We start from the raw sequence: 25,970 nt of genomic DNA on the forward strand, positions 1-25,970 counted from the left end.
CCTTTTCTTTCTGTCTCTTCTAATCACTCTTGATAAACTCCCATTTATAAATAAACACTATTTAACAGTTTCTCTCCATTCCCTTAAATCCTGAAAAACACGACCCAACCTTTTGTAAAAGTTGTCATGTTTCTGTGATACTTGAACACTATATTAAAAAATGGTGAGTGCCAAATGATACATTTTATTCTAGTGATTACTTTTACATGGTTTGCTGAATGCATCTATGTTGTAGGCTTTTTGCCTAATATAATTTGTTAAAACACTCTGCAAAGTGCTGTTACAATGACCATCTTCTGGGACTTGGAAATAGCCTTATTATACAGAATTTAATATTATACCCTAAGGTCATTTATTAGAATGGAATTCTATATGTATTATTACTTCTGACAGCAGCCTGGCTCTTTTAGCCTCTTCACAGCTTGAGACTTTGGTAATTATGCTAATGCTAGCTGATTCATGAGGACAACTTCCTAAAGTGCACTTAATTAACTCGGAGATTTTGTAAACAGCTGTACATGTAGGTTCTGAAAATTGCAGGGATATGTCAATCTGACATGTGTACAGTCTGCCTTCCTAACCTCATCACTTTTTACTAAAGCTGAAAACGAGAAGCTCAAATCTGACATCTTCTGAAGTAAATGCTTGCAAAAGTTTCTGAGAAATGTCACTTTAGCCTCCATGAAGATGGGGACAATCTGATTCCTCCTGTTTGAGTCTGTTGAGCCAGATGAGCCTTTTAAGTTGATATGAGGGAAAATATTAAAGTTTATTTCTTTAGTAAAGGGTACAGTTTTTCCAACATGTTGCTGCAATGTGATTTTGCTTGTGGGTTTGTTAGTAACGCTGACCAGCAGTGCTCTTCAGGGGACTCCTCTGCAAGTTGGGTTTTACATCCATCAGCTCCCTTGTTTGCTTCCCTTCAGACCCAGCTGCTGGGTTGATTTGATACTTGACTGACTCATCACCCTGCCTTGAATGAAAATCACCCAACTTTTGACATTTTATTAAAATCTCATACTCCCAAAATAAGAGACAAATTCATATACATGGAACATTTAACCAAGACTAACAGTGCGATGCAAGACTTTAACACACACACACAATCACACACACACACACACACACACACACACAATTAAGAGAAAAAGTTAGTGAACCATTTCAGAGCCAAGACCAACCTAATCAAAATGGAGAGAAGAAACATCAAGAAAGAACGGAAGAAAAATAACCTACTATATACAATTAGGAGAAATACTAATTGTGCAAAGCTAATGACAATGGAGAATAGGGATGGTTTTTTAATAATCTTATTGCCACTGCAGAAGATCACACTCTCAGATAAATCCTAGAAACTAAGCTAGGGATTTGCCTATGGTTTCTCAAGGGTCCCGGCAAGGTCTTTTCCTCTCATTAGTTTAAGCTACCATCCTGACTACAATGTCTTTGGGAACTAACTAGATTGTATCTAAAGATAATCAAACATTTATGGCTTAGCCTTTTCTTTGACTTCAATCATCAGAACCTCTTCCCCAGCCTCCGCAGAAGGAGCCATGCTGATGATGAGTGATTGACGGGTAGTTCCTCTGGGTAAAACTGCCCTTCTAATTGACTGGTGCGCTTCCTCTGCTGTAATAGAACTTGTTCGACATTTGGATGTTTCAACTGGTTTCTCTGCTGGCTCTCCTCCTTTATCTTCATATTTTTTTCCTTTATCCTCTTCTCCTTTGGAGTTGTCACTTTTTTTCTAGAAGCAACAGTTATTGAAAAGAATTGGTATTGAAATCGTAATCAAGGACATTGGAGTCTTTTGATTAATATGCAATAGCTAAGGATCACCACTAAGACAAAGACTGTCTGAATTAAGTTAATAAGGGAATCATGTCTGCCATTGACTATCATTTAACTAAGTTTTCTGATGTGCTGGAGAATGAGGCTGAGCTGTCACATTTGAATTCGGTGTTAGTCCACATCGCGTTTTTGTCCCTGCCAAGGAATTCACTTCCTATTGACCCTCATGGTCTCTGAATTATTAGACTTAGTGCTCAGGACTCTTTGTTTTTTAAACATTTACTTATTTTATGAAGATGAAATTTTAAAATATTTATCTTTTAATAAAAAGTATTAACCAAATACCATATAAATACTCTAGATTCTCTGGTGTTCCTCCTGCATAAGTTCATGGGAGAACTTCAGGGAGAAATTCATATCTCTTTCCTAGTACAGTCTTCTCCATTTGTCCCATGGGTGTTTGATATGGCTTTAGAACCTATTGTATTTAGTGTCATCTGTAGAAATTTCATAGTAAAAAATGTACTATGCTCTTTACTGGTGATGCTTGAGATCAGTTTGATAGAAGCTTGTACCGGGTATGAATGTGTACATACAAAGTTGAGAGCCTTACTTAACATACTGACTTACATAGTTCTTTAACCCCATAAGCCTTTTACACAAAATATTCTTTCTATGCCGATTAAATAAGGCATTTGGTATATACTGATTTTCATCTCATTGTTTTGTGTGTGGCAAAGGAGGAGGCAAGTTTTAGTCTCTTGAGTGTGACTGACTTTTATAATATTTGCTTTACCAATTTCCTGAAAGAACCACAGCCTCCCATTTCCTACAGTTTTAGAGATAGCATAAGGACTAGATTCGGAAAACCTGAATTCCTGCTGCTTTTCAGTATCTGCCCTCATAAGCTTATCATGAGACTCAAAGAAATGTGAAAAAAAAAGAGAAAAGCAATAACATTTGAGTTTCTTGACATTTTTAGGAATTGGGAGACAGCTTGGTGTAGGTGTGGAAGTCTGAATACCCGAGTAATAGCTTTTGCTCTGTCATTGATTGTGATCTTATCCAAATACATTGATCTGGATCTTAGTTTCTTCATCTATAACATAAAAGCTTAGGTGCAATCTATGTGGTTATTTCTGACTTTAAACATTAGTGATAGTAATTGAATGAATATTAGTGAAAATGTTTATTGGCTTACTGGTAAAATGTCATATATTTATAGGTGTATATGTGTGTCTATACATATACAGTTGATCCTCATTATTCATGGTAGTTTTGTTCTATAAAGCTGCCACAAACACTGTTAGCAAACCCTGACCTATCTCTCCTACGGGTAATGCAGGTTTAGGTTCCTACAAGCCTCTGGCTACAATAGTTTTGTCAGCTGCTCAATACATAGCCTTGTGTTATGTGCATTTCTGTTTAGAGACACCTTATTTAATATATATTGTTTATTCATTACACTGAACTCACAGCCAACAGTACTATGACTCATGCCTGAATGAAGCTTATCTAACACACATGTTTCTTTGTAAGGCACATCAGAGCATTTTTGTGCTTAGGAACACTAGGTGGTGCTTTGGTGATATGCTTGGGGACCATTTTTTTTTTAATTAATTCATTTATTTGTTTTTATTTTTGGCCGTGTTGGGTCTTTGTTGCTGCGTGGGCTTTCTCTAATGGCAGCGAGCGGGGCTACTCTTTGTGGTGGTGCGCGGGCTTCTCATTGTGGTGGCTTCTCTTGTTGCGGAGCACCAGCTCTAGGTGCGCGGGCTCAGTAGTTGTGGCTCTCGGGCTCTAGAGCGCAGGTTCAGTAGTTGTGGCACACGGGCTTAGTTGCTCCACGGCATGTGGGATCTTCCCAGACCAGGGCTTGAACCCGTGTCCCCTGCATTGGCAGGCAGATTCTTAGCCACGGCGCCACCAGGGAAGCCCCTTGAGGGCCATTTTTAACAGTGTTGTGGGGGGAGATGCACAAAAATGCAAAAAACATGGCAATAAATAGACCATGAATAGGTCACTTGTTTACAGTGTGAGAGTTGAAACAAGAAGGCAGAGTGTCTCCTTGTTCAACCTCAGCTGGGAACATGTGCCTCCAGCAACTTAAATTTTTTGCTGCTCTGCACATGTATGTCTGCGAATGACCCCCCAAACACCATAATTATTGATTTTGAGGTTACAAACCCATTTTAGTGAGTAGGCAGATTCACAAATACAGAATCCACAAAAATGAGAGTCGACTGTATTTATGTATATATACATTAAAACTATCCATAATAAACCCGTGAGGATTAAATGTGATGTTATATGGGCATACAGTAAAATAATAATAAGTGCTATATATAAAGTATTAATTATTTGCATTAGATGAATCCAGATTATCCCAGTGTCTGAAATAGAATTAGAGTAGGAGCTTGTCTGGGTGTCTTCAGTCCAGTGGTCTCTGTTACAGCCCTCCTTTCCCTCTGCCTTATTACCAGAATGGTTTGTTCTCTCTTCAGTGTGAGTAGACTTGCAAGACCTGCTTTTCCTGAGCCTCCCAGGAGATCTTTAAACATTTTGGGTGTCTCCTGTTTTGGTGGGAAGAGAAAGGAAAGTCCTTTATTTGGACAAGTTGTCCCTGTGCCTGGAGCCTTGTTCTTTAGAAGCACTCTGTGGACAAGACAGAAAGGCCATTTCAGATAGCACTGTGAGAGTTATGGAAAAACTTACCAGAAATACTATCATTTCTCCTAATCTGTGAAGTTTTCAATGTATAACTGCATAAACAGTTGTTTGTTAAGTGTATCTCATGGATAAAGTTGATCGTACCCACCATAGCACAGTTCTCATCTTAGATTTTACGAAGTAAAACCAACTCCTCTCTAATGGGGTTTTAAAGGTTATACCTGGCTTTCTTCATGAGGAGCTTTTCAGAATCTGGATAATGCACTAGAATTTTTTGGAGGGTCCTTTTGTCCAGAGTTAAAAGATTGGCAAAGCCATGGGCCACCACGTTGGCTGTTCTATGGTTTCCTCCTCTTGCTGCTAGAAGGCTGTAAGAGAGAAAAATGTATCTTTGCCACCAGTTTCAATCTTCCTCCACCAAAATCTTTTAAAAAAATCAAATATTAGAACCATTTATACTGCTTCAGAGATCATTCCCTGGATGTGAGAGTTCAGATGAGTGTTCAGAGAGAGTCAAGATGTGGTGGCAATAGAAGTGGCAACAGATTTCAACGCGTTTTGCATCTAACTCCCACCTCAAGGCCTTATAGCCATCAGAGCCCTGGGAGATTCTTCCTCCCAGATTCCAGAAGTGCAGTCTCTCTTTGGCCTGGGTATCCTCCATTTGCTCTTTCAGACTAACTTTGCATCCTTCCTGATCCTCTTTTGCACTCCAGGAAACTGACCTCTGTGGTCTTGCTCTCTGATTTTCATTTGGGTTCAGCCAATGGGAAATACCAGTAGGAAGTCAGAAGGCAGGGAGAGAGTGGGGTTGGCACGTTTCTTCCCCCATTCTTCCCTGCCAGGCCTTAGGTTAGCAATGGCTGTAGTTCCTACCAAAATCCACAGCTCCTGGGCATCTCCTGGAAGTACAACTCACACAGATTTCTTTCTGGGCTCTGGTAATGTGCCCTGCCCTTGTCCCCTTGAGGCTTGGCTGTGGAAACAGCTCCCTTGTAGCTAGATTCGAGATGTATCACCATCTCTTGTTGGGTAGTCTTAGATTTTCCTTCTAATTTCCTTTGATTGACTTCTGTCAGTAATCCCTTTATTAAAGTCTTCTTAGTTAACTTACTTAAGTGTACCTTCAGTTTTTTGTCTGGACTCTGACAGATCAAGCTCTGACATCAAATCTTAATGATACCCTGGTTACATTAGGTGAATTTAATCTCTTCTTATACGTAACTCCTAGATCAAATTGTTTCTCAGTATCATAAATTGCTCTGTAGTATAGTCATTCTCATACAACTTCCCACTTGGAATGTCAGAGAATTCTGGACTTTATACCTCTCAGGGACATAGATGGGGCATTTTGCATTTGGGAAGTAACCAATAAATAGTTATAAAATAAATGAACACTCGAGTGAATAAAACAAATGAATATAACTTCTGTCATTCACCAATAATCCGGAAAATAAGGTTTCTTGGCTTGCTTTGAAAGCAAGACAAGAAAAAACACATTTCGGGACTTCCCTAGTGGGTCAGTGGTTAGGACTCCGTGCTCCCAATGCAGGGGGCCTGGGTTCGATCCCTGGTCGGGGAACTAGATCCCGCATGCATGCTGCAACTGAGAGTTCACATGCCACAACTTAGGAGGCTTCAAGCTGCAACTAAGACCTGGCACAGCCAAATAAATTAAAAAAAAAAAAGAAAAAAAAGAAAAAACACATTTCAAATGTTTAAAAAAAACACTACAGGCTCTGCAGTGAGATGGTAACATGAGATTCAATCTCTCGGAGTCAACCATTTAGAAATGGAGAAAGAAGGCTCACATTAATAAAAACAATCTCCAGGGGTGGAAGGGACTGAGAAAGCATTCTGGCAATAGGAATGTTCACGTTTTCACAGCCCTGCCTTTGGGGGCAATGAGATGTGAGAAGCTACATGGGTGCTGTGCCTGAAGATTGATATCAGACCATGTGTATTTCTCCAGCTGTTGTTGCAGAAAAGGGAACATTTTCACTGGCTGTTAATCATTAAAAAACTAACATAGGGTTTCAGCTCTGACATGTAAAGAGCTTGGAAGTTGTCACTCCTGTCCTTACAACACGAAAAAGTTGAACAAACTGAAAACCAATGACTTTTCTCAGAACTGTCAAAGAACTGAAGTTGCAGGGTCAACTCCCACCCAAATCTGGGGAGACAGGTGAATCCAGAAAGCCACAACCAAACCTGCTTACCTGGAACAGAAGCGCTTAGAGCTGTAACTGGTAGGAATACCTAAATGGTAATTTTGACAAATTGCTGTAGGTTGAGAGTAAAGTATCAAGAGAGGGAGAAACTCTGAGGGCCACAATCATGGGGAAATTGATACTTTTATAGGTTTTACCTTGAGAAAATTTAACAGATTCTCATGGTTGAGAGCCAAGAAAGATCTGCTTGTTGCTCTGGCAGTAGAAGGGGATAGTTAATCATTGTAAAATACACCCAGAATATATTTGTTCTCCATTACAAAGGTCTACTATCCAGGGAAAAAGATTACCAGAGTCTTACCCTACCTGGAGGAAGGGCATTTCTCTCACCCCAGGCATCTCTGGCCTTCCTGCCTAAGGGGATAAGAAACACCTGTGAAGATCGCACCCCAGAGACATAGATCCATTAAAAGACTTAGATTTAATCATAAAGTTAGAGCTGTCCCCCATACCTTACCACTATACCAAAGGGACTTCTGTATAGTAACATTGGGTTATAACTGCAAAATGCAGACTTTCTCTGAAGAGCAGTACTGAGGGAAGGCCAAAGTCAACAGAGGAGATAGAAACAAAGTCACTAGAGAAATTTAGAAGCTCTAGCACCTACAGCTACAGCAAACATTAAACACAGCCCAACTCCTAGCCAGATTAATATACAACCTCATTCTAAAGACCTGTTTACCTCAGTTCCTACTACCCATTATGTCATGTACAGCTTTCAACAAAAATTACAAAGTACACTAAAAAGCAAGTAAAATACAGCCTGAAGAGCCAAAGAAAGCATTAGAACCAGACTGAGATATGACATAGATGTTGGAATTATCAGACAAAAAATTTAAAATAACTATGATTATTATGTTAAAAGATCTATTGGAAAAAGTAGGCATCATACAAGAACAGATGGGTAATGTAAGCAGAGAGATAGAAATTCTAAGACAGATTCAAAAGGAAATGTTAGAAATAAAAAATACTATAACAGAAGTGAATACTGACTTTAATGGGATCATCAGTAGACTGGGCATGGCCAAGAAAAGAATAGATGAGCTTGAAGATAGGTAGTAGAAAGTTCCCAAGTTGAATGCAAAAAGAAAAAAAGGAATGAAAAAAACCCCCAAAATCCAACCAGAACAGAACATCAAGAACCGTGGGACATTTTCAAAAGATATTATATATATATATGATATATACATAAACATACAACATTCTCTAGTATTAGAAGAACCACCTGAAGTAATAATGGCCGAGAACTTTTCCAAATTAATGACAGACAACAAACCACAGATCCGGGAAGCTCAGAGAATACCAAGCAGAATAAATACTCCCCCAGCCCCATTCCTAGGCACATCATATTCAAAGTGTAATAAGGTAAAGACAAAGAAAATCTTGAAAAGAGCTGATGGAGAAAAAACCCTTACATATAAAGGTACAGGAATAAGAATTATAGTGGACTTTTCATCAGAAACACTGCAAATAAGAAAAGAGTGGAGTGAAATACCAAGTGTTAAGAAAAACAAAATCACCAACCTAGAATCCAATGTATAGTGAAGTTATCCTTCAAAAGTGAAGGAGAGATGAAGATTTTCTCAGAAAACCAAAAACTGAGGGACTTTAACATTAGCAGACATACCCTTAAAGATATTGAGAGAAATTCTTTGGGAAGAAGGAAAATAATACAGATTAAAAATTTAGGTCTACATAAAGAGTGAAAGACATGGGAGAAGGAATAAACAGAGGTAAAATGAAAATCTTTTATTTTCCTTATTCTTAATTGATCTAAAATATGACTTTAAATAATAAAGTAACACTGCATTGGGTGATTGTAGCATATGGATAAGTGAAATGAATGATATCAGTGTCTTAAGGGTTGGTAGGGAAGGGCTGTTATAATGTTCCTGCACTACATGTGAAGTGGTATAGTGTTAATGTTAAGGTAATCTTAGTTTAAAAGGTGTATAGCAAGCACTGAAGTTTTTTGAAAATAATTATAATTGATAAACTAAGAGAAAAGAGAAAATGGAATCTCCTTTCCTGAGGTTCTCCCCAAGACAAGCTCTGCCTTCACCCTTTTTTTTAAGTAAGAGAAATAAATTTTACTCTGTCATTCATCCATCCATCCATCTATCTATCTGTCTACCTACCTATCTTCCTGCCTATCTATGTATGAAATGGATGTTAATATTTGAAGGACAATGATTGGATGAGCCTATTTCATTCACATTCCTGTCGCCTTGGACATAGGGCAATCCAGTAGTTAGGCAGGGCTGGATGGCACTGGGGAGCTTAATTTGGACCTGAGACTGTCTCTGTGTGTGTCAGACTATGAGAGCAGAACGGAAATAACATATTTAAATGTCAAGTTATTTTGAGATTTCTCAAGCTTTAATTAAACTTCCCTACAGGTTACACATTTGGAGTGCTTGATGAGTTTTTGAACGGAAGAAATAGTCTGTCTGCCAGATGGATTTTGCCCAAACTCTCTCAGCAATGTTTAAAATAGCATCCTTTTTCCCCCTCCTGTCCACAAAATGCTTCTCCAGCATTCCACCAATGGAAAATTTCACTCATTAAATAGCTTAGTAAGAAGCTCCCTAAATATTCCCAAGCCCACATAGTTTCTGAAAGAGCACGTGCTGGAGGGCAAACGGCCGAGGTTAATGCTAAGTGTCCCCAGGTCAAAAATACTGAACAGAGTAATGGCCCAGGAAACAAGGGAATGGATTCTAATTCTAGGTCCACCTTTGTTCGCTGTGACCTTAAAAAAGAACTTAAGGACCTTTTAGATTTTTACTCCAATCATGTATTTATTAAGTGCCTATCATGTATTCAGCAGGTAAAGTAGTGCAAAAGAAAAAATAGTAAAGCATGGTATGGTTTGTGGAAAGAGTACAGATTTTGGAACCAGATAACTCTACCATTTTATTTATTTATTTATTTATAATGTTTAATAAAAGAATTTAAATTGAACTATAGCTGAAATCTACCATTTATTAAGTGTATTTCTGAGCAAGATACTTAATCTCTCTTTGGGGTTAACAAGACCACCTTTTAGTACCTTCTGCACTATAGGTATCTGATTATCTTTAGGGAGAGATAGGTGTTTATAGACTCCTGACATTCAGTTATGAAGATGTAATTAGGTAAAACTCCTGGCTGAGAAGTTTTAAACCCTAATTTGGGGTATGTAACGGTAACAAGTAACAATAAGTATAATAAATTTTATTACACAGGGTTCTCCAGAGAAACAGAAAAAATAGGACATATACAGATATATATAAAAGGAGATTTATTATGGGAATTGGCTCATGTGGTTGTGGTAGTTATGGAGTCTGAGAAGTCCCACAGTCTGCCATCTACAAGCTGGAGACCCAGGAAGCTGGTGCTGTAATTCACTCTGGGTCCAAAGGCCTGAGAAGGGGAGAAAGAGGAGCCTCTGGTGTAAGTCCAGGTCTGGGTCTGAAAGTTCAGAACCAGGAGCCCTGATGTCTGATGTCTGAGGGCAGGAGAAGATAGAAGTGTCAGCTCAAGCTGAGAGAGTGAATTTGCCCTTTCTTCACATTTTTGTTCTATTCAGACCCTCAGTGGATTGGGTGATCCCTACTGCATTGGTGAGGGTGATCTTCCTTACTCAATCTACTGATTCAAATGTTAATCTCTGCCTAAAACACCCTTACAAACACACACAAGAAATAATGTTTTTATCAGCTATCTTGGCATCCCTTAGCCAAGTCAACACAAAAAATTAACCATCAGGGCTTCCCTGGTGGCACAGTGGTTGAGAGTCCGCCTGCCGATACAGCGGACGCGGGTTCGTGTCCCAGTTCGGGAAGATCCCACATGCCGCAGAGCGGCTGGGCCCGTGAGCCATGGCCGCTGAGCCTGTGCATCCGGAGCCTGTGCTCTGCAACGGGAGAGGCCACAACAGTGAGAGGCCCGCGTACCGCAAAAAAAAAAAAAAAAAAAAAAAAAAAAAAATTAACCATCATAGTACTTAGTGTGCCAAAAGTGGATAAGTGAATGAAATCAGTGGTGTGAATGTCAGAGGGAGAAGGTATATTTAATGTGAGATGACCTGTATGTGCAAACTCTGTAAATGTCAGGTATAAATAGCAATATGAAGATTTTATATGTATGTATGTAACACATATATACATATAATATATTATACATGTATAATATATACTATACACATATGTATACTATATATGTATATAATATGCACACATATGCATATAGTATACATATAGTACATACATATACATATAATATGTACATGTGCACATATACATACAAACAAATGTATATATACATATAAACAAATGTATATGTATTTACATATACATATACATTTCTCTGTGTATATATCAGAAAGAGCTAGAATATTCAGATAGTCCTTAGCCAGTCATTCATTTCCAGCTTTTTTCCAGGGCTGCCACATACGGCATCATAAATTGTGCACTGCATACACAAACTATAATGTGACTGGAACACAATGTGCACAGCCCTTTTTCACAGAGCTAGTTTATCCAGAAAGTGCTCACAAGGATAAGTAGAATACAAAAGAGCATAAGTTGAAAGGAAGAGCAGAAGAGAAACAAGAATGGAAACATAAAATGGGGTTCATGCAAAAATGCTAACTTTGTTACAAGAGGGCTTCAAATTTGGCTTTAAGTCTCTTATATCATAAAAATCGATGGATTCTTAGTTTTAAGACATAAATATCTGCTGAAGGGCTTTAGTAGAGAGGCCACTATGTAAATTGGTGGACAACATGTTCATATTCTATTATAGATGCAAAACTAAGTTTGCCAGCACTGTTTGTGATGTGGTCCTCAGTAAAGGCTGTGTGTCACTCCAAAGTCCAGTTCCGTAGGAGCAATGCTGCGGGTGGGAAGGGTAGTCAGTACAGTGCATATCAGATACTCATCTCTCGCTTTGTTTTCAGTGGTATCTAGACTATCTAGAGAAAAATAATCCTCTTAAACATTACCTTTCTCAGCTGGACTTTTGATAAATAGTTTTTTCTATGAGTTTGAGATTGTACAGACCATTTTACTTTGGAGGCCAATCATGCAGAAGCATATAAGGAATTCACTGTACAAATTGAAAAGAAAAGGAAAAAAAGAAATTAGTGATAAATTAGAAGTGTGTAGAAATAACATACTCCATAATGACCTAGATACGATGCCAAGTTCTGGGGCTATAAAGATGATTAACATCTGTCCTCAAGCCTAAAGGGAACCCTCCTACACTGTTGGTGGGAATGTAAATTAGTACAGCCACTGTGGAAAACAGTATGGAGTTTCCTTAAAAAAACTAAAAATAGAGTTACCATATGATCCAGTAATCCCACTCCTGGGCATATATCTGGGAAAGAAAAAAAGCTCTAATTTGAAAAGATATATTCACCCCAGTGTTCATAGTGGCAGTATTTACAATAGCAAAGACATGGAAGCAACCTCAGTGTCCATCAACAGATGAATGGATAAAGAAGATGAGATATAAATATAGATATATAAAATGAAATATTACTCAGCCATAAAAAAGAATGAAATAATGCCATTTGCAGCAACATGGATGGACCTAGAGATTATCATTTTAAATGAAGTTAAGTCAGACAAAGACAAATATATCACTTATATGTAGAATCTAAAAATTAATACAAAGAAACTTATTTGCAAAACAGAAACTGACTCACAGAAACAGAACACAAACTTATGGTTACCAAAGGAGAAGGGGGGGAGAGATAAATTGGGAGTATGAGATTAACAGATGCATACTACCATATATAAAATAAACAAAAGGATTTACTGTATAGCATAGGGAACTATATTCAATATCTTGTAGTAAACTATAATGGAAAAGGATTGAAGAAAGAATATAGATATACACATATATATGTATAACTGAATCACTTTGCTGTATACCTGAAACTAACACAATATTTATAAATCGACTATATTTCAATAAAAAAAAATCTGCCCTCAAGCTGTTTGTAATCTAGGAGTGGGATAAGCATGGGCAAGTGTTGTCTAGTCAAGTAGCAAATATTGATAATAACATTAGTAATAGTAATATTACTAGCTAATATTTTTAAGTGCTTACTATGAGCCAGGTATTTTTCTAAGTTCTTTTTTGTATCAATACATATAATGCTTTTCAATCCTATGAGGTAATTATGTATTATTATTACTCTATTTTAATTGATGAAGAAATGAAACCTCCATTGAGGACCTCACCCAGAGTCACACAGCTCACTGTTGTGGAGTTGTATGCAAACCTAGACAGACTTCTTAAACAGATAAACACGATTCAGAATGATTAATGCTTTGATAACTGTAAAAATTGAGAATGTTTCCTAAAATGAAGAAGTTTCTTGTCTAAAAGCATACTCTCATGTAGAATTGTTTCCTATAATAGAAATAAAACTAACTGAATACTATCTATGGAAAGAAGATCAATCACATCCAATGCTGAGTGAGAGATTACAACTTCATATATGTGTTCTCATTAAGCAAATTTCCAACTGGATTATATTTGGAGTGCAGGAGGTTAGGTCACCTGTGTAGACTTCTATGAGATATTCTTTTACTCTTTTCAATGTTATTGGAAAACACTTTGTTGCTTGAAAATTTTTACCACTTCACTAAATATAAATCCTAAAAAAAACTTTTGTGGGTGAGCAAAAGTTTCTAGTGCCACCTCTGCCCAGACTGCTCACTCTTTGCAGATACTTTGATATTCATAAAACTACTGCAAGGCAGCACATGTTAACCTAGATTTTTGAGAAAAATCTCTATGTATGGATTTTTATCAGAGTTAAAGACTTCAGATTTCACAGTACAAAACATGTAGTCCTCTTTCCCCCAGGAAGTCTTGATTTCAGAATTGAATTGGCCTTAGAAGAAGTGGATAATCAGGACTTCCCTGGTGGTGCAGTGGTTAAGAATCCACCTGCCAGTGCAGGGGACATGGGCTCGAGCCCTGGTGAGGGAAGATCCCACATGCCACGGAGCAACTGAGCCCATGAGACACAACTACTGAGCCCAGGTAACAACAGAAGCCACCACAATAAGAAGCCTGTGCACCGCAACCAAGAGTAGCCCCCTGCCCTCCACAACTAGAGAAAGCCCACACACAGCAATGAAGACCCAACATGGCCAAAAATAAATAAATTTATTGAAAAGAAAAGTGGATGATCGATGAAGAATCTAGGTAAAAATTCTAGAGAAGGAGAGGAAAAAAAAATAACATGCACAGTTTATTCCATGCCCTCTTTATTTATATCAAGTACCCAGAAGGATATATGATACTCTGGCTAGAAAATACTGTATCAAACAAACTAATATTCTAGCTTAACTATGTGTTTCTTTGGGGTCAAAATAGCTAACAATGTCATATATTAATGACCACATGAAACTGTTGAGGTAGGTTCTTACCTACACTTACTGACATGGAAATTGAGGTCCAGAATCTAGTGAAGTGACTTATTCCAGAACAAATACTTATGAGTTTCACTGCAGAAATTCAAATCCAAGACCAGAGCTGACTTCAAATCATGGAGTCTTTTCTTTACACTCTAAACTCTAATGCTGCTAATGAAGCCATTGTTACTGTTCTAATGATACAGATTTGCACATGGATATTAGAAAAATCAGGGAGGAAGCCAGTTGAGCTGGTCGTGATAAGTTCTACCAATGTCTGACAATCAGATTCTTTACTCCCTCTCTGTTATTCCAAATGGTGGTAAAGAGCCTTGATTTTCATAGAATTAGAGTCACCAGATGAAGTCAGTTTAGGAGGAGTCCTGAGAATATTTGAATACATGTTTAAACAATGGTACTGATAATGTAGTGGTTCACAGGAATATTGTGAAACTTAGATGAGGCTTGCTTTTTGCTCTAAGCAAAAAATGCTACACAAACAAAGAGACTGTATATTAAAGAAGGCAGTGAAAATATAAACACATATTTTAACACAGGTAGTATTCACAGGATTGAGCCAGAAAAAGATGGAAATGAAAAGTTTTCTACCTTAGTATTTATCAATCTTCTTACCCCTGCTCATACTTCCAAGGTATCTACTATTTCTGTCTTTTAGGAAAGGCAGGGTAGTGGGTGAAGGAATAACAGAGTTTATTCTTTTTTTCTTTTTTCTTTTTTTTGCGGTACGCGGGCCTCTCACTGTTGTGCCCTCTCCCGTTGCAGAGCACAGGCTCCGGACGCGCAGGCTCAGCGGCCGCGGCTCACGAGCCCAGCCGCTCCGCGGCATGTGGGATCTTCCCAGACCGGGGCACGAACCCGTGTCCCCTGCATTGGCAGGCGGACTTTCAACCACTGCACCACCAGGGAAGCCCCCCAAAGTTTATTCTGATGAAGAATAAGAATATGGAATTAAAATAGTCGAAAAAACTAAAAGTCTACCTTGGTACTCTCATTTTGAAAACTGAGTGCTCAGGAAAAATAGGCAAACATTGTTTGGAGGGAACAAAGAGGTTTAAAATTATTTTTCAAAATATTTGGCCTTTTCACAATGGTATAGAGAAAATATTTGTTAAATATGCAGAATGGATGATTTGACCAATATAGCTGGTGAAAAGTCAGAACTTAAACACTTTAAATAAAAGCCAGACTATCTAAAACATATGATATATCACTGCCTAAATTCTGCTCAATAACTTGTTATATATGATGAAAAAAGGATATTGTACAAAGAAAGAAACGCAGAAAATAAATGATGACATTTATGAAAGTAAATAGGCCCAGAGGAAATTGATTCATTTATCAAATATTTATTGAGGACCTATTATTTTCTAAGCACTATTTAGAGAAATGCAAATTAAAACAACTATTAAAGTGCATAACCAACTGAGAATAATGAGGTAATATCACTGATACTAGAGAAAAGTAGCTATACATTGCATGTTGTATCTTAAATTGGTTGAGTTTTTCTAGAAAATCATCTGCCCATATATTCCAAGAGTTATAGAAATGTTTCTACCTTTTGACATAGTTATTTCATTTTGGGGAATAAACTTCAAAGAAATAAAAGAAAAGCAAAATGATTTTACAAAGATAAATGTAGCCGTCCTACTCTTAATAATAAAAACTGACAAAAAGGGCACAAGGCTGAATATGCATATTCATGACAAAAATGAATGTGTATTAGTACATTTGCAAAGATAGAAGATAATTACGTTAACTTATTTATTCAATGACTATTTATTAGGCATTTATGTGGGCCAGACACTCCCCTAAGGGCTGGGGATCAAGTGAAGATCGGGTGTGGCATCTGCTAGGGACTGTGTCTGTGTACAAAATGGAAAAATACAGCCTCTCTGGGCAAATGCAGTCCTAAAGGTGTAAAGCTTGGCCAGCAAAATCCCCCCTTTTGCAAAGTAAAGGGCACCTGTGCATGAAGGGGAGTGTAACGGCAGGGCTCATGCTCAGGAGTGGAGTGCAGGCTGCATTCCAGTTCTCCCAGGCCCTGCCTGGACATCCTGATGCAGAGCACAGCTGGCACAGCCATACATAGTAGTCCTGATGCTTATGATTTAGTGAGGAAGGAAGAAAGACACTGAAGAAATAAATGCACCAGCAAGTGCATGATTACAAAGGTAAGTGTTACAAAAGATAGGAATGTAGTCCAACTAGAGAGTGTAGCAAGGAGACCTGGGTGGTCCCTATAATGGAGAAAAAGAAGTCCTGAAAGTAGCTGAGATTAGGTTAAAGGGGTGGGTAACCTATATGGGCAGAGGTAAAAACTCCCCATGGCTGCTATGGAAAACAGTATGGAGACTTCTGTATGTTCATCCAAAGAATACAAAAACTAATTTTAAAAGATATATGCACTCCTATGTTCATTGCAGCTTTATTTACAATAGCCAAGATACAGAAACAACCTAGGTATCCATCAATGAATGAATGGATAAAGAAGATGTGGTGTATATACACAATGCAATACTACTCAGCCATAAAAAGATGAAATCCTGCCATCTGCGACAACGCGGATGGACCTTGAGGGTCTTATGCTAAGTGAAATAAGTCAGAGAGAGAAAGACAAATACTGCATGTTTTCACTCATAGGTGGAATATAAAAAACAAAAACAAAACAAAATAAATGAACAAACCAAACCAAACCAAACCAAAAACATAGATACAGAGAACAGAGTAGTAGTTACCAGAGGGGAAGAAAGGTTGAGGGAAGGCGAAATGGGTAAAGGGGGTCAATTATATGGTGACAGATGGAAGCTAAACTTTTGGTGGTGAGCACACTGCAGTATATGCAGAAGTCAAAATGTAATGTATACATGATACATATAATGTTATAAACCATTATTACCTGAATAAAAAAGTTTTTTAATTCCAAAATTAGGAAAAAAAAAACCCAACTCTCCAAGGCTGGATGGCATGTGGCACATTCAAGGAACTGAAGTCTGGATTAAAGAGAGCAAGGGGAGTGGGGGTACACCCTGCTGTAGAGAGGTAGGCAGGGGCTAGACTCTGAAGGATCTTGTAGGTCAGGCAAGGACTTTTAGATAAAAAAGAACATGTGAAAGCACTGAGTGGTTTTAAGCAGGAGGGCAATGACATGATCATACCTGTTTGTGAAGGATCCCTCTGGCTTCTAGTGGGGCCTGGATTACAGAGGGTGTGGTGGTTGGAGTGGGAGACTTGGAGCAGCCCTGCAGTGGTCCAGTGAGAGAGGGAGGTGGTGTGGACGGAAGTGGGGTCAGTGGAGGAGGTAAGGTGCAGACAATTGGAGACACACTTTGGAGGTGAAACTGATGGGTCTTAGAGGTGGACTGGCCATGTAGAGTGAGCTGAAGGAGTGTCAAGCAGATCTTTCTTTTTTCCCCAGCAAATTTCAAAAGTTAACAATGTAAAAAGTTTAGTATTAGTTTCCTGAGGCTGCTGTAACAAATTTCTGTAAAACCAGTGACTACCAACAACAGAAATTTATTCTTTCACAGTTTTGGAGGCCAGAAGTAAAAAAATCAAGTTGTTGGCAGGGCTGTGCTCCCTCCAGGGACTAGGAGAGAATGCTTTCTTGCCTCTTTCAGCTTCTGGTGGCTCCAGAAGTTCCTTGGTTGTGGCTGCATAACTCCAATTTCTGCCTCGGTCTTCACACGGCCTTCCCCTCTTCTCCCTGTGTTTGTGTGTCTTCTCCACTTCTGTCTCATGTGAGGACACGTGTCATTGGATTTAGGGCCCATCCAAGAAAATCAAGAATGAGCTCACCTTAAGATCCTTAGCTTAATTATATCTGCAAAGACTCTTTTTCTTTCTTTTTTTCTAAATAAGGTCACATTCACAGGTTCCAGGGGTTAGGGCATGGATATATCTTCGTGGGGGCCAACATTCAACCCACTACAGGCACTATGTGAATACTCCTTTACATACCCCCTTGTACAGGCTATCAGGACTGACCTTTGTGCACACATATTGTCTGCACACATTATTTTCTCCACATGTCATTTGAGAAGCACTGAAAGGTCTGCCTTCAGTTCTCAAATAACCTCAGGCAATTGCTAAATCTGAAGGATTTGTCCTTGTGAAGGCTTTGTACTCCATAACATCCTGAGTATACTCCATCATTGAATGCAATCCATACATTTTATCACCTGGTATTGGAATCTTTTTGTTTCCTTGTCTTTTATTTGTAAGGCCCTTGAGGGAAGTGATTGTTTTTTGCTCACCATTCTTGTTCACCATGCCAGGCATGACCTTCTTTGAGGCACTTCACATTATACTGTAAGGGGTCATGAATATAATTTTCTGTTTTGTTTTTAATCAAACCACAATTAACTACTTAATTAATCAGAAATTTCTGAACAGCACCTGCAAATTATTTTGAATGGAAGAAGAATATCAATGAAAATCAACACGTTGTACAGTTTTTATATAGCTGCTGGTGACATAAAGATGGAAAGTTTTAGTTCTTACATTTTAATAGCTTAGTCTGTTGAGGAGATCCATTTGAATGAATTGATTATAAATTAGTGGTAATTCCTGTAGTAAAGTTACAAATGAAATACTATGAAAGCATAGAACAAGGAGCAACTAGTTGTTTGGGGGGGTGGTTAGAGATGGCTTCAGAGAGGTGACATCTGAATTGAAGTCTTGAAAGGTGAATAGGTATTTTCCAGGGGGAGGACATTCCAAAGGGAGATGAAACCAGTAGGGATTTCTATTGAAATCATAATAGCACTAGCAAGGGTAAAAATTCAGATGCATTTCAGGAAAAGTGAGATTTTAACAGATGCAGAAGGAGGAGAGGAAGTGGTTAAATATATTTGGTGAATAAGACTTGGCAATAATTGTAATTGGGAAAACAAACAGTGGAGTCAGTACTACTACAAGGCTATCCCCCGGCAGACCCTGAGTCTTTCTATTAAAAATGGGGTGTCTGAACTCCTCAGATGTTAATTGGAAATGTGGTCTGGGTTTTCTCCATGACAGGCTGTAAATCTATATTTTAGTCAGGGCTTTGCTCTTTTGGATTAGTATATAATGTCCTTGAAAGCCCTCAGTTCTTTTCTTTCTTATTTTTTCCTAAGAACAAAGAACCTTCATTAAAAAGTTACATGATAGTGCTGGATTTAGCTCATTTTAACAAAGGTCACAGGTTTTTTGAGTAGTAAACACAATTACTAGATCTTTCCAGTATCTAGATGTTTGGCAGGCATGCCTCCATTGCTGGAATAAATAACTAGAGCTCCAGGGGCATATGACAGCTGTGGGCCTGTGAAGCCTGGGGGTATCTGAGAAGAGGCAGACGTATCGTATCTCTCCTTAACCACAGCCAAGAAGAGAATCAAGGCAAAAATCTCCCTTTTGCTTGAATCAGCCAGATTACTGAGCGAATTTAGAGCTTGTCTGGTCTACTGGTTTCAATTTGGCCTTAGAAACCCAGTGGGTAATAGGAGATTTATTTGAGAAGTTGCTGTCAAGAATTTAAGATTCCTTTCAATTGCAACTCAGCAGCACCTGGATTGTATTCTTAGCATATTTCCTACTGTGATGATAATATCAGCAATTAACATATTTGTATTTATAAAGCTTTATTCTTCAGGGAGTACTCAACCCTTGGGAGAGGTCAGCTAATTAATTTCTGCAATGTTTGAGATTAGACTGTTGCTTGTTTTATGACCTTGAAGATTACAGTGATTATTAAGTCACTAAAATATTAAATCACTTTTGCAAGTACTCCTAGTAAGGAAGCGATAGAAAATCGGCAAAGAACACACAGATCTGGACATTCTGAGAAGTGTTTCCACCACTGCCCCAGAGCAAGACCCTCACACGAGTGCCCACCCAGTTTTAAGCAAGGAGGAAAAATAAAAAAGAGAAGGCACATTATCCACAGAGAATTAACATGATTCAACATTCTAAGGAAACCCTAATTATACTAATATAAAGTCATCTGAAATTATTCATATCTCTGGAACTCTGAAGATAACTTCTTAGCAGCTATGAAATCAGAGGTTGGATGAACCACTTTTCTTCTGTGGTATGGTGGAAAGATCACTAGGCCTTGATGCATGAAACTCGTGTTTGAATATTGTCCCTTTCACTTACTAGCTATGTTATCCTGGGCCAGATAATTGACACCTTGGAATTGCAATTTTTCCTATCATGAAATGGATATGTTAATAACTGCCTGACAGTGCACTCTTGTCTTTACCCTAAGAGCCAGCATTCTAGTTCAAAACTCCATCATCTTCCACTTGAACAACTGCAACTGACTTCTAATTGATCTCTATTTCATTCTTGTTTCTTTACTGCCTCTTTTCCACATAGCTGTTAGAGTGGTCTTCTAACATCATAATTCAAATTGTACCATTCTTTTGCCTAAAATCCTCCATTGGTATCCATTGGTATTTAGAATAAAATACAAATTCCTTACCATGGCCTAAAAGGCCTGTACAGTCTTGTCTTTGCTCACCTCTTTGGCCTCATTTCCCCACAGTGCCCCTTATTCGCTGAGCTCCAGCCATACTGACCTCTATGACGTTCAACTAGATATGCTTGCTCTACCTCTAGGCCTCTGCCCTTGCTATTCCATCATATGGGAGGCTCTTCCTCCATGTCTGGATGGCTGCTCCATTTACTCTCTCAAGCCTCAGTTGGAATATTATCTTTCCAGAGAGGTATCCCTGACCATTATATGTAAAGTAGCATCCCCAGTCTCTAACAATTTTTACCTCTATAGCAGTTATCACAATGTGAATTTATCTTGTCTAGTTTATTTATTGTTAGCTTTCTCCCACAAGACTGTAAGCTCTTGTTCACTGTTTTCACAGTACATTCCCAGAGTTTAGAGCAATACCTGACTGTCTAGCATGTACTAGGCACTCAAAATAAGTGTATATTGGATGAATACATGAATATGTTTAAATACAATAACACATATGGAATGTTTAGCCCACAGAATGCTTGAATTTGCTTTCTGTAGTGTTAGACCTTTGTATCCATGGCTTGTGCATTCACATAAGGGTTGTGCAATCCGGTTTATTCAGTCCTGGTGTGTGGAACCCTCGGATGAGGGACCCAGAGATGCAGATGACTGACTCTACTATGCCATTTTATTTTTTTTAATTATTATTTATTTTATTTTTTTGCAGTACACGGGCCCCTCACTGTTGTGGCCTCTCCTGTTGCGGAGCACAGGCTCCGGATGCGCAGGCTCAGTGGCCACGGCTCACGGGCCCAGCCGCTCCGCGGCATGTGGGATCTTCCCGGACCGGGGCATGAACCCGTGTCCCCTGCATCGGCAGGCGGACTCTCAACCACTGCACCGCCAGGGAAGCCCCCACTATGCCATTTTATATACAGGACTTGAGCCTTGGTGGATTTTGGTATCTGTGGGGGTCCCGGAACCAATATCCTCATAGATACTAAACAGCAACTATACTTACTCTTGGGGACTTATTTGTAGGATAAACTTCTCCTGACCAATAGGAAATAATAATAACAATAGGTAGTATTTATTGAGCTCCTAATAGGCTGAACATTGTTCTAAGTGCTTTTCATGAATTAATTCATTTACCAACCCTCTAAAATATACACTATTGCTCTTCTAATTATTAAGATGAAGGACAAAGGGGTCAAGTAACAAAGGAGCAAAGATTGTAAGTGGTGGTACTGGGGTTTGGACTCAGGCAATTTGGTCCCACAATGATAATCATTATCACTCACCTACTCAAAACTATTGTCTTAGCCTGGCATTCAAGTTCTCCAACAATCTGATGACTAACTCTCCCAATCTCTTCTTTCATCATTCATCCATTCATTTATTCACACATTCATTATTCAACATATATTGAGCATCTACTTTATGCTAGGCACTGACCTAAGTCCTGGGCCTAAAGGACTGAATGAACTAGGTCTTTTGGGGAAGGGAAAGGATAAATAGAAATGTGAAAATCCTTATTTTATCAATGCTGTCAGCACAATCAAACCATTGGTGAATTTGAGTGGGAACTTTACTTATTTTATGACCCAAGACTTTTCTTTCATAACAAATGACAGACTTCAATATTACACGGTGTCTTTTAGATACCTGATTTCTCCAAACACTGCCCCAGCTTTCAGAGTAACCAGAACTTGAGCGTCATCAGCTCCTCCAAGAACTTGGACTTCTCCTTGCTTAATGATATACATTTCCTTGCCAATTTCTCCCTATATGCCAAATATAAAGAGGAAATGGTAGTCACTTTATTCTTGACAATTATGCCCCAAATTAAAAGATATAAACTCTTTTAGAGGAGTAAATGTAAATGAAGGAAGCAAGGAATAGAAGTGTAAGAATAATTATCTTAAGACCTGAGGTAGTTATGGACATCAGTTTGACATAACATGTGAAAGGAAATTACAAGGAAAGTGATACCTTCTAGAACCTGAGCACTGTGTGCCATCACTGGACAGACAAAGATACTTCAGTCAGCACATTATTTTAAGAATGGGGTTGGAGAGAGGAAATAACAGATTGTAAGCATATTCACCTTAGATTTGGTGACGAATGCTATGCTTTGAAGAAGTTGCTTAGTTTATCCAAACATGGATTACAGTCATCTAAAGGTGAACTTTACTCTTCTGCCTATAGTACTGAGGTCTGATTTTAGTAATTAGGGCATATGAGACCCTTAAGCTATTATTCTTGTTCCATTTTGAGAAGAAAGTGTTAATGCAGCAGGTTTTTTTTATATGTATATATATCTTTATAGGAGTATAAGTGATTTACAATGTTGTGTTATTTTCTGTTGTACAACAAAGGGAATTAGCTATAAGTATACATATATCCCCATATCCCTTCCCTCTTGAGACTCCCTCCCATCCTTCCTATCTCACCCCTCTAGGTCCTCACAAAGCATGGAGCTGATCTCCCTGTGCTATGCAGCAGCTTCTCACTAGCCATCCATTTTACATTTGGTAGTGTATATATGTCAATGCTACTCTCTCACTTTGTCTCAGCTTCCCCTACCCACCCTGTGCCCTCAAGTTCGTTCTCTACATCTGTGTCTTTATCCCTGCCCTGCCACTAGGTTCATCAGTACCATTTTTTTAGATTCCATATAAGTGCGTTAGCATACAGTATTTGTTTTTCTCTTTCTGACTTACTTCACTCTGTATGGCAGACTCTAGGTCCATCCACCTCATTACAAATAACTCAATTTTGCTCCTTTTTATGGCTGAGTAATATTCCATTGTATATATGTGCCACAGCTTCTTTATCCACTCATCTGTCGATGGACATTTAGGTTGCTTCCATGTCCTGGCAATTGTAAATAGCACTGCAATGAACATTGTGGTACATGTATCTTTTTGAATTACAGTTTCCTCAGGGATATGCCCAGTAGTGGAATTGCTGGGTCATATGGTAATTCTATTTTTAGATTTTTAAGGAACCTCCATACTGTTCTCCATAGTGGCTGCTTCAATTTACATTCCCACCAACAGTGCAGGAGCGTTCCCTTTTCTCTGAACCCTCTCCAGCATTTATTGTTTGTAGATTTTTTGATGATGGCCATTCTGATGGGTGTGAAGTGATACCTCATTGTAGTTTTGATTTGCATTTCTCTACTAATTAGTGCTGTTGAGCATCTTTTCATGTGTTTTTTTGGCAATCTGTATGTCTTCTTTGGAGAAACATCTGTTTAGGTCTTCTGCCCATTTTTGGATTGGGTTGTTTGATTTTTGGTATTGAACAGCATGAGCTGCTTGTATATTTTGGAGATTAATCCTTTGTCAGTTGCTTCGCTTGCAAATATTTTCTCCCATTCTGAGGGTTGTCTTTTCATCTTATTTATGGTTTCCTTTGCTGTGCAAAAGCTTTTAAGTTTCATTAGGTCCTATTTGTTTATTTTTGTTTTTATTTCCCTAACCCTAGGAAGTGGGTCAAAAAGGATCTTGCTGTGATTTATGTCATAGAGTGTTCTGCCTATATTTTCCTTGAAGAGTTTTATAGCGTCTGGCCTTACATTTAGGTCTTGAATCCATTTTGAGTTTATTTTTGTGTACGGTGTTAGGAAGTGTTCTAATTTCATTCCTTTATGTGTAGCTGTCCAGTTTTCCCAGCTCCACTTGTTGAAGAGGCTGTCTTTTCTCCATTGTATATTCTTGCCTCTTTTGTCAAAGATAAGGTGACCTTAAGTGTGTGGGTTTACCTATGGGCTGTCTATCCTGTTCCATTGATCTGTATTTCTGTTTTTGTGCCAGTACCATACTGTCTTGATTACTGTAGCTTTGTAGTAGAGTCTGAAGCCTGATTCCTCCAGCTCCGTTTTTCTTTCTCAAATTGCTTTGGTTATTTGGGGTCTTCTGTGCCTCCATACAAATTGTAAAATTTTTTGTTCTAGTTCTATGAAAAATGCCATTGGTAAGTGATAGGGGTTGCATTGAATCTGTAGATTGCTTTGGGTAGTAGAGTCATTTTCACAATGTTGATTCTTCCAATCCAAGAACATGGTATATCTTTCCATCTGTTTGTATCATCTTTGATTCCTTTCATCAGTGTCTTATAGTTTTCTGCAAACCGGTGTTTTGCCTCCTTAGGTAAGTTTATTCCTAGGTATTTTATTCTTTTCTTTGCAATGGTAAATGGGAGTGTGTCCTTGATTTCCCTTTCTGATTTTTCATTGTTAGTGTATAAGAATGAAAGAGATTTCTGTGCATTAATTTTGTATCCTGCTACTTTACCAAATTCATTGATGAGCTCTAGTAGTTTTCTGATAGCACCTTTAGGATTCTCTATGTATAGTATCATGTCATTTGCAAACAGTGACAGCTTTACTTCTTCTTTTTCAGTTTGGATTCCTTTCATTTCTTTTTCTTCTCTGATTGCTGTGGCTAAAACTTCCAAAACTATGTTGAATAAGAGTGGTGAGAGTGGCACCCTTGTCTTGTTCCTGAACTTAGAGGAAATGCTTTCAGTTTTTCACCATTGAGAATAATGTTGGCTGTGTGTTTGTCATATATGGCTTTTATTATTTTGAGGTAGGTTCCCTCTCTGCCCACTTTCTGGAGAGTTTTTATCATAAATGGGTATTGAATTTTGTCAAAAGCTTTTTCTGCATCTATTGAGATGATCATATTGTTTTTATCCTTCAGTTTGTTAGTATGGTGTATTGCACTGATTGATTTGCATATCTTGAAGAATCTTTGCATTCCTGAGATAAACCCCACTTGATCATGGTGTATGATCCTTTTAATGTGCTGTTGGATTCTGTTTGCTAGTATTTTGTTGAGGATTTTTACATCTATGTTCATCAGTGATATTGGCCTGTAATTTTCTTTCTTTGTGACATCTTTGTCTGGTTTTGGCATCAGGGTGATGCCTCAAAGAATGAGTTTGGGAGTGTTCCTCCCTTTAGCAGGTTCTTTTATTCAGTTCTTGTTTATCTCTGGGGACTCTGGAGCCAGGGCAATGACACTTGTTCAAAGCCTTGAGAACTAAACTCCTGGAATGTTCACATAGACACTGGTTAATGATGTTATTCTATATGCCTCAGGCAGTGTGGCAGGATGTACCAGGCTGTCAACACTGTTTAATGTAAACACAAAGATTTATGGTGTGTGCTTGGTATCTAGTTTGGATTCTGAACAATGACTGGTCATGTAGCTATGTGATCAGCCCCATTTAAAAACTCTGGACTCCAAGACTTAGATGAGCTTTCCTAGGCAGAGCTATTTTGCCCTTGTCTCTATGGTCCACAGTAGGAGATAAAAATGCATCCATGTGAGCCTCTCAGAAGTAGGATCTAGGAAATCTGCACCTGAT

General features: G+C 38.4%; 1 protein-coding gene across 1 annotated transcript in view; it reads right to left on the reverse strand.

Moving 5' to 3' along the window:
• Positions 1 to 1,486: 1,486 nt before the first annotated feature.
• Positions 1,487 to 25,970, reverse strand: part of CNGB3 (cyclic nucleotide gated channel subunit beta 3) — a gene marked incomplete at both ends in the record, with an annotated part of 143,751 nt that continues 119,267 nt past the window's right edge. Inside the window, 5 exon segments of the mRNA XM_081258414.1 lie at positions 1,487 to 1,747; positions 2,816 to 2,890; positions 4,272 to 4,446; positions 4,683 to 4,829; positions 22,254 to 22,372. Of these exon segments, the coding sequence (XP_081114540.1) occupies positions 1,487 to 1,747; positions 2,816 to 2,890; positions 4,272 to 4,446; positions 4,683 to 4,829; positions 22,254 to 22,372 (777 nt within the window).

Source organism: Mesoplodon bidens (assembly GCF_964165515.1).
Source record: "Mesoplodon bidens genome assembly, chromosome: 16".
Taxonomy (NCBI): Eukaryota; Metazoa; Chordata; class Mammalia; order Artiodactyla; family Ziphiidae; genus Mesoplodon; species Mesoplodon bidens.